Source organism: Moschus berezovskii, chromosome 14 (assembly GCF_049115385.1).
Source record: "Moschus berezovskii isolate FMDL1 chromosome 14, NW_MosBer_1.0, whole genome shotgun sequence".
Classification (NCBI taxonomy): Eukaryota; Metazoa; Chordata; class Mammalia; order Artiodactyla; family Moschidae; genus Moschus; species Moschus berezovskii.
Window position 1 is genome coordinate 86,148,705 of NC_142473.1, and position 9,391 is coordinate 86,158,095.

At 48.7% G+C, this 9,391-nt stretch overlaps 1 protein-coding gene across 3 annotated transcripts; it reads left to right on the plus strand.

The window, feature by feature from the left end:
* The first annotated feature begins 520 nt into the window (after window positions 1-520).
* CLP1 (cleavage factor polyribonucleotide kinase subunit 1) lies at window positions 521-3,672 on the plus strand. Of its 3 annotated transcripts, none has more exons than XM_055424155.2 (3): window positions 521-621; window positions 1,325-1,972; window positions 2,593-3,672. In XM_055424155.2, the coding sequence occupies exons 2-3, from the start codon at window positions 1,367-1,369 to the stop codon at window positions 3,262-3,264; spliced, it is 1,278 nt and encodes a 425-aa protein (XP_055280130.1). In that variant the 5' UTR covers window positions 521-621; window positions 1,325-1,366; the 3' UTR covers window positions 3,265-3,672. The 3 variants fall into 3 exon arrangements, with proteins under 3 accessions (XP_055280130.1, XP_055280129.1, XP_088699472.1); XM_055424154.2 differs by having other exon boundaries at window positions 524-621; window positions 1,345-1,972; XM_088843346.1 differs by lacking the exon at window positions 521-621 and adding an exon at window positions 686-759 and having other exon boundaries at window positions 1,345-1,972.
* Window positions 3,673-9,391: the final 5,719 nt, after the last annotated feature.

The window sequence follows — 9,391 nt, forward strand, 5'->3', positions numbered from 1 at the left end:
TTAAGTGAAATGCTCTGTAATGCTCTCCAGGGGTCACACGCTGTGTCAGGACGGGGATTGCAGTCCAGCTGGTCTCTGATGAGCGGCTCGGCTCCCCTCTCCCTACCCCTAGGTCTCCTCGTATCCACACAGCGCTCCGCGCCCCGCTGCCAGGCGACTGCGGGGCCTACACGGTGCGCCCCCTCCCCTGCCCGCCGCCCTTCCCCTTCCCGGGCCGCAGGCGAGCGGGCGCGACGGGGAGAGAGCCACGGCGCCTCGGCGGCCGCCGTCCCCTGGGCGGCAGGTCCCCGCCGCGCTCGGGGGCGTAACCACCACGCCTCCCGCTTCCCTCCCCCGCTGCTTGACCAACAATGGCGGCAGCCGCCCCGCCCGCCCTTGACGTCACTGTCAAAAAGCCCTCCTTGACTACAAGTCCCAGAGGGCCGCGCGGCGGCGCGAGAGCGACCGCTCGCGACAGCTCTGGTACAACTACATCTCCCAGGGGGCCCCGCGCGGCGGCGCCTTCCCCACTGCGCAAGTGCGGAAACGCTTGTTTCCGGCGTGTGTCTCGGTGAGCGCGTCTCGCTGCTGGGCTTGGGTCCTGTCTTCCTGGTTTACAGGTTTGAGCTCGTGGCTGTACAGGTGAGGTAAAAGTTCAGGATCGCAGCCGCCGCCTCCTTAGAGCCTGCGCAGATTTCGGTGCCTGGGGAGGCTGGGACGAATGCTAGACCTGGAGCTGCGATCTGGATCGGAGATAATTCTTTGCTGTTCCTCGGCGCTTTCTAGTTTACTAATTTTTTTCTTTCCCTCCGACCATCCCCCTTAGTCCCCAGAACAGCACTTTGTGTGGGGCACTGTAAGCGCCTCCGCTTCACAGCGGAGGAAAAGGTTTAGAGGAGCTAAGTGATTTGTTTAAAGATACTGCTGGTGGTTACTGAGCTGGTTCCTTGATGCTGTTTGCCTCTGAGTCCCAACTCGGTATTCTCTGCTCCGCTTCCAGACTGCTGACTCCCTTTCTTGTTGACCCAAGGGTTAGGCAGTTGGCATCTGTAGCCTTTTCAAGTCTGGAGTATATAGGTATCTTTTTTCTTCACCCCAACGTCTGAGTCGGCTATTCGCTGGGTGTTTTTACAGAGGTGACCTTTGGCTGTCAAGCTCTATTTTAGGTACTGGAGTTACAGCAGCAAGCCAAAATGCCCAACCCTTACCTTCTAGTGAGGGTAGACAGACAATAATCAGATTTATAGTGGGACAAGCGGTGATGAGAGATACGGGGGAAGAATAAAGCAAAGTAAGGAGAAACATCCTCTGGAGGATTTTGAACCGAGTCCCAACTTCTGTTTAGATCTGATTTTGGTGTTCCAGACAACGCAGCCACACGGGAAGGATGGGAGAGGAGGCCAGTGACGACAAGAAGCCAACAACTAAATTTGAGCTGGAGCGGGAGACAGAGCTTCGCTTTGAGGTGGAGGCGTCGCAGTCAGTTCAGTTGGAGCTGCTGGCTGGCATGGCAGAAATCTTCGGCACAGAGCTGACCCGAAACAAGAAGTTCACCTTCGATGCCGGCGCCAAGGTGGCTGTCTTCACTTGGCACGGCTGTTCGCTGCAGCTCAGTGGCCGCACCGAGGTGGCTTACGTCTCCAAGGACACGCCGATGTTGCTTTATCTAAACACGCATACGGCCTTGGAGCAGATGCGGAGGCAGGCAGAGAAGGAGGAGGAGCGGGGCCCCCGGGTGATGGTCGTGGGCCCCACCGACGTGGGCAAGTCCACCGTGTGCCGTCTGCTGCTCAACTACGCCGTGCGTTTGGGCCGCCGTCCCACGTACGTGGAGCTGGATGTGGGCCAGGGCTCTGTGTCCATCCCCGGCACCATGGGGGCCCTCTACATTGAGCGGCCGGCGGACGTCGAGGAGGGGTTCTCCATCCAGGCCCCACTGGTGTACCACTTCGGCTCCACCACGCCTGGCACCAACATCAAGCTTTATAATAAGGTCAGAGCCCGCGGCAAGGCAGGGTGGAGGGAGGGGGCTGGACGCTGTCCCGGCGTTTGCTAGTTAAAACTCTCTGCCCCCTCTCAGCGGCTGTCACTTCCACGGTGATGGGTTTTGGAAAAGACAGTTTCAAAAATAGTTCAACCTCAGATGGTTAAACGTTTCTAGGGATCTATTCTTAAGTAGGTCCGAGTCTTCCCTGGTGGCTCAGACGGTAAAGCGTCTGCCTACAATGCAGGAGACCCGGGTTCAATCCCTGGGTTAGGAAGATCCCCTGGTGGAGGGCATGGCAACCCACTCCAGTACTCTTGCCTGGAGAATCCCATGGATGGAGGAACCTGGCAGGCTACAGTCCATGGGGTCGCAAAGAGTCGGACACGACTGAGCGACTTCACACTTCATTCTTAGGTAATTTATTACATTTCAACTTGGGACATGAAACACCAGAGACAGAATAAACAACATAAAATGAAAACTCAAATCCATGGTATGTGGTCAAAACCACCACTATTAGGAATGTCCTTTTTCTTGAACCTGATACCGCTTAGGCTAAGGAAGGATCATGTGGCCGAGGGTTCGTTTTGCGCCTTTCTCCCTCACCTGGACCCTGTCTCCTGCAGATCACGTCTCGCTTAGCCGATGTGTTCAACCAGCGGTGTGACGGGAACCGCAGGGCATCGGTGAGCGGCTGCGTCATCAACACCTGTGGCTGGGTCAAAGGCTCCGGCTACCAGGCCCTGGTCCACGCGGCCTCAGCCTTCGAGGTGGACGTCGTCGTGGTTCTGGACCAAGAGCGGCTGTACAACGAGCTGAAGCGGGACCTGCCGCACTTCGTCCGCACGGTGCTGCTCCCCAAGTCGGGGGGTGTGGTGGAGCGCTCCAAGGACTTCCGGCGGGAGTGCCGGGATGAGCGCATCCGTGAGTATTTCTATGGGTTCCGGGGCTGTTTCTACCCCCATGCCTTCAACGTCAAATTTTCAGATGTGAAAATCTACAAAGTCGGGGCACCCACCATCCCAGACTCCTGCCTGCCTCTGGGCATGTCTCAGGAAGACAATCAGCTTAAGCTGGTGCCTGTCACCCCCGGCCGAGATATGGTGCACCACCTGCTGAGCGTCAGCACCGCGGAGGGCTCGGAGGAGAACCTCTCCGAGACCAGCGTGGCGGGCTTCATCGTGGTGACCAGCGTGGACCTGGAGCACCAGGTGTTCACTGTTCTCTCCCCAGCCCCCCGCCCGCTGCCCAGGAACTTCCTTCTCATCATGGATATCCGGTTCATGGATCTTAAGTAGAGACAGCAGGCAGCCTTGCTGCCTGGGGCCTGGAGGCCTTCTGGCCATCACCAGGGGCAGCCGGGCTGTGGTCTGAGAGCCTCCTGCGGTCAGGCCGCTCGGTAAATGGTGGACTACTAGGAAGCATATGTTCTACCTCTTAAAAACAGGTGGCGATCACCCGGGTCTTCCCCTTGTGAGCCAGGTCTTGTAGGTTTCCTGAGGTCACTCTGAACGGTCTCGGTTCCAGAGAAGCCTCTTTGTGCCACTGTGCTGCCACGTGGACTCCTTTGTTACCATTTTATATTCTGCATGTACTACCTGGTATCTCGTTTGTCTGGGATGAAAGAGTGAATTTGAAGGACTCTTCCCAATAAAGTTCATACTTGGAAAAAAGAAAAAACTATTTTAATAAATATTTTTGCCATACCACAGGACTTGGTATAACTTTTTAAAGCTTGGGTTTTTTCCCCCCTAAGCATTACAGAAACATTATTGGAATGATTTATTGCTGAAGGCCTAGAGGAAAAGAAAGCCAAGAGCCCATCTGTGAGCTAAGCAGGTGAATATTTATGATGGTTTCCTTTTCCTCTGCCCTTGGGTAAATAGACCCTAAATCTGTTGTCAGTGATGGGTTTACTGTGAGGAACTAAACAGGTGGTGGTAAACTTGGGGTGAGATATAAGATTTAACATTATCCAGAGACAGCTCACTTTTTCTTGGCTACAGCTCTCTGCTCTCTTTCCTGTTGTCTGTTTAATTGGAATCAGATCCCAAGTCAAAAAATAAATCTGAGCTTTCAGATGATAAGCTGGGACAGCCCATTCTCTTTGATCTCTTGCAAATAATTGGTTTCCCTAGTTTGGACTTGTATTATTGAATAAGTATCATGATGACCTTATCCATTGATTCTTTTCACAAATTTTTACATGCACCTACTATGTGACAGGGACCTTTCTGGATGGGGGAACGAGATGGACAGAGTCTCACAGAGTTTACAGTAAACATAAAAAGTAAGGTGCTGTGCAGACAGGCTTAAGATTGGGTGACAGGAGGTGGAGTGACCGGTAGGCTTTTTAAATCAGGTGGTCAGGAAAGGCCTCTTCTGAGCACACGTTTCGACTTAAGACCTGAATGGCTGTGCAGTTGAGACAGAATCTTCCCGGTGAAGGAAGCAGTGCCAAACCCTAAGAAAGGAGCAAGCTGAGTGTGTTGGATGAAGGGAAAGGCCATGGTGAGAGGGAAAAACTCAGGCCGGGGTGGGAGGCAGCAAAGAACAGATAGTGTAGGGCTTTTGTAATCCAAGAAGAGTGGGAAATGATGGGAGAGGGGTTCAGTTCAGTTCAGTCGCTCAGTCGTGTCCGACTCTCCACGACCCCATGAATCACAGCACGCCAGGCCTCCCTGTCCATCACCAACTCCCGGAGTTCACTCAAACTCATGTCCACAGAGTCGGTGATGCCATCCAGCCATCTCATTCTCGGTCGTCCCCTTCTCCTCCCGCCCCCAACCTTTCCCAGCATCAGAGTCTTTTCCAGTGAGTCAACTCGTCGCATGAGGTGGCCAAAGTATTGCAGTTTCAGCTTTAGCATCAGTCCCTCCAATGAACACCCAGGATTGATCTCCTTTAGAATGGACTTGTTGGATCTCCTTGCAGTCCAAGGGACTCTCAAGAGTCTTCTCCAACACCACAGTTCAAAAGCATCGATTCTTCGGCGATCAGCTTTCTTCACAGTCCAACTCTCACATCCATACATGACCACGGGAAAAACCATTGCCTTCACTAGATGGACCTTGGTTGTCAAAGTAATGTCTCTGCTTTTTAATATGCTATCTAGGTTGGTCATAACTTTCCTTCCAAGGAGTAAGCGTCTTTTAATTTCATGGCTGCAATCATCATCCGCAGTGATTTTGGAGCCCCAAAAAATAAAGTCTGGCACTGTTTCCACTGTTTTTCCATCTATTTCCCATGAAGTGATGGGACCAGATGCCATGATCTTTGTTTTCTGAATGTTGAGCTTCAAGCCAACCTTTTCACTCTCCTCTTTCACTTTCATCAAGAGGCTTTTGAGTTCCTCTTCACTTTCTGCCATAAGGGTAGTGTCATCTGCATATCTGAGGTTATTGATATTTCTCCCAGCAATCTTGATTCCAGCTTGTGCTTCTTCCAGCCCAGCGTTCCTCATGATGTACTCTGCATATAAGTTAAATAAGCAAGGTGACAATATACAACCTTGATGTACACCTTTTCCTATTTGGAACCAGTCTGTTGTTCCATGTACGGTTCTGACTGTTCTGTGAAGACCTACAAGACCTTTTAGAACTAACACCCAAAAAAGATATCCTTTTCATTATAGGGAACTGGAATGCAAAAGTAGGAAGTCAAGAAACACCTGGAGTAACACGCAAATTTGGCCTTGGAGCACGGAATGAAGCAGGGCAAAGGCTAATAGAGTTTTGTCAAGAGAATGCACTGGTCATAGCAAACACCCTCTTCCAACAACACAAGAGAAGACTCTACACATGGACATCACCAGATGGTCAACACCGAAATCAGATTGATTATATTCTTTGCAACCAAAGATGGAGAAGCTCTATACAGTTAGTGAAAACAAGACCAGGAGCTGACTGTGGCTCAGATCATGAACTCCTTATTGCGAAATTCAGACTTAAATTGAAGAAAGTAGGGAAAACCACTAGACCATTCAGATATGACCTCAATCAAATCCCTTATGATTATACAGTGGAAGTGAGAAATAGATTTAAGGGACTAGATCTGATAGATAGAGTGCCTGATGAACTCTGGACGGAGGTTCGTGACATTGTACAGGAGACAGGGACCAAGACCATCCCCATGGAAAAGAAATGCAAAAGAGCGAAATGGCTGTCTGAGGGGGCCTTACAAATAGCTGTGAAAAGAAGAGAGGCGAAAAGCAAAGGAGAAAAGGAAAGATATAAGCATCTGAATGCAGAGTTCCAAAGAATAGCAAGGAGAGATAAGAAAGACTTCCTCAGTGATCAATGCAAAGAAATAGAGGAAAACAACAGAATAGGAAAAACAAGAGACCTCTTCAAGAAAATTAGAGATTCCAAGGGAACATTTCATGCAAAGATGGGCTCAATAAAGGACAGAAATGGTATGGACCTAACAGAAGCAGAAGATATTAAGAAGAGGTGGCAGGAATACACAGAAGAACTGTACAAAAAAGATCTTCACGACCAAGATAGTCACGATAACGTGACCACTGACCTAGAGCCAGACATCTTGGAATGTGAAGTCAAGTGGGCCTTAGAAAGCATCACTACGAACAAAGCTAGTGGAGGTGATGGAATTCCAGTTGAGCTATTTCAAGTCTTGAAAGATGATGCTGTGAAAGTGCTGCACTCAATATGCCAGCAGATTTGGAAAACTCAGCAGTGGCCACAGGACTGGAAGAGGTCAGTCTTCATTCCAATCCCAAAGAAAGGCAATGCCAAAGAATGCTCAAACTACCACACAATTGCACTCATCTCACACGCTAGTAAAGTCATGCTCAAAATTCTCCAAGCCAGGCTTCAGCAGTATGTAAACCGTGAACTCCCAGATGTTCAAGCAGGTTTTAGAAAAGGCAGAGGCACCAGAGATCAAATTGCCAACATCCGCTGGATCATGGAGAAAGCAAGAGAGTTTCAGAAAAACATCTATTTCTGCTTCATTGACTATGCCAAAGCCTTTGATTGTGTCGATCACAATAAACTGTGGAACATTCTGAAAGAGATGGGAGAGGGGTAAGAAGCTCCAATACTTTGGCCATCTGACGTGAAGAGCCGACTCATTGGAAAGACCCTGATGCTGGGAAAGATTGAGGGAAAAGGAAGAAGGGGGTGGCAGAGGATGAGATGGTCAGATAGCATTACCTACCCACTCACTCGATGGACATGAAACTGAGCATCCTCTTGGGAGACAGTCAGGGACAGGAGCCTGGCGCGCTGCAGTCCATGGGATTGTGAGAATCAGACACGATTTAGGGACTGAACAACAACAAAAACACGACTGGGTAACTTACATCTGAAAATGTTCAGATTTCTGAAGGCTGGAAAGGCCAGATTCAAGGCACCAAGCACAGTCACGTTCTACCAAGGGCTCTCCTCCAAGTTACAGATACCTGTTTCAACTGTGTCCTCACAGAGTGAGAGGGGCAGGGAACTCTCTGGAGCCTTGTTTATAAAAGCACTAATCCCATTCATGAAGGTCTACACTCATGATCTGAGCATCTTTCAAAGGTTTCATCTCCTAATATTGGGGATTTCAGCATAAGAATTGCGGGGGCGGGGGGCTGCACAAAAATTCATACCATTGCAGGTGGTTGAACAGAGGAATGGCATGTTTTAATTTACATTGAAAAGATTACTGCTGGGCAGAAAATGGGTTATAGAGGCAAGAAAATAAGCAAGAACACAAGTTGGACTTTTGAGGTAGGGTCAGTGTGAGAATGATTCAGAAGAGAGCAGCAGAGTGAGTTGAGTAGATTGCCTAGGGAGACTTCGGAGGTGAAACTGATAGGAATTGCTGACAGGAGTGGGAAGGAAAAGCACATGGAATCAAAGGGGATACCCACATCTTTTACTTGAGCATCCGGATTGGATCTGAGATTGAGGAAACTTAGGGAGAGAGCATAAAAAAGTACAGATACTTTGAAAAAGTACCGATAAACTACACCAGAAAAAACTATGAGGTATTACTTGACACACATAGCAAAGTAATTTATTTGAAATTTGGTGGTCTGGATGTCTCATTGTTTTAGTCTAGATTTTACTTTGCAATACTTTTCAGAAGTGGCTATCAATTTAAATCTTGTGTTCTATTAAACATCCTTTCCAGGAGATATCTTGCACAACCCTAGGGAAAGTTGGGAAAGAAAATGGAATCTCTCTCTAAACCCTGGGGTACTGATTATGTCACTGTCAGCACTCTTCCAGCTAAGAGCCTGGCATTCAGTAATCCAGTGTCCTAGGGGAGTTTAGTATATGTGGTTGGTCAGTGGAATGTCCAATGCTCATTCCCCTTTAGCACTGTCTATCCAAGAGACAAAACTATAGGTTCTTAGACTGTTGAAAGTGGGAAAAGGAAAATTCCTAGTTTGTGAATTTGGAGAAATGAAGTCTTAAAAGTCCAAGAATAGGGACTTCCCTGGAAGTTCAGTGGTCAAGGCTCCGTACTTCCAGTGCAGGGGGCACAGGTTCGATCCCTGCCTGGGGAACCAGAATTCTGCAAGGTGTGCCATGTAGCCAAAAAATAACTAACCCAAGAAAAATATAGATAAATGAAATTTTATCTTTCCCTAAGGAAACAAATTAAGCTAGTTTACAAATAGGATAGCCTTTACAAATAAATATTTTATCTCCAATAATACCTTAACTTTACCTACCATAAGGTAGAAAGTTTAAAAAATTTTCATTAAAAAAAAATACACATTAAGAGAACTCTCCAGTGTGTTGCAAGAAATGGTAGATGAAGCCTTTAGCTAGAATGAACTACAGCCTGTTAACACATGCCATGCCAGAAAAGGAACTAGACTAGACCTCAGAAAACAGAAGGGAGACCTTCTCCTTTCCCTTGCCACTGAACTGCTAAACATCAGAGCAGTTAAAATAGCAGCATTTGACACCGAAGCCGAGGACGGACAGCAGGATTTAGAATCACACTGCACAGGTGAGAGACCTTGGCTTCAGAGAACAGGCTGGTGGAACACTTTTCTGAAAGACTATTATGTAAAAGCCAGAGCAGAAAATGGCCTTGAGCTAAATCAGGAGAGAACACCAGGCCTTGCTCTTGGGTTCACAGCTGTGCAGGACTAATTAGGGCAAAACGTGGTGCTGAAATCTAGGTAGAACTGGCCAGCAGCTCGCCATGGACAGGACCTTCTGGAGAACCTTTTCCTTCCTGCCTGTATTTCCGACTGCCCAAGGTTAGGTATAGGGGCGTCCAGCCCCTGTGCTAGAGCAAAACACTAAGGGAATTAAGCGAGGCCCAACCAGTCCATTCTTAAGGAGATCAGTCCTGAAAATTCATTGGAAGGACTGATGCTGAAGCTGAAACTCCAATACTTTGGCCACCTGATGTGAAGAACTGACTCATTGGAAAAGACCCTGATGCTGGAAGAGATTG

What these genes read in the sequence shown, in the direction of transcription:
- CLP1 (XM_088843346.1), top strand. Translation starts at nt 701, where the DNA reads ATGCTAGACCTGGAGCTGCGATCTGGATCGGAGATAATTCTTTGCTGT. An exon ending in CTTTGCTGTTCCTCGGCGCT is followed by an intron (nt 760 to 1,344) that starts TTCTAGTTTACT and finishes TTGGTGTTCCAG; the next exon opens with ACAACGCAGCCACACGGGAA. An exon ending in ACATCAAGCTTTATAATAAG is followed by an intron (nt 1,973 to 2,592) that starts GTCAGAGCCCGC and finishes TGTCTCCTGCAG; the next exon opens with ATCACGTCTCGCTTAGCCGA.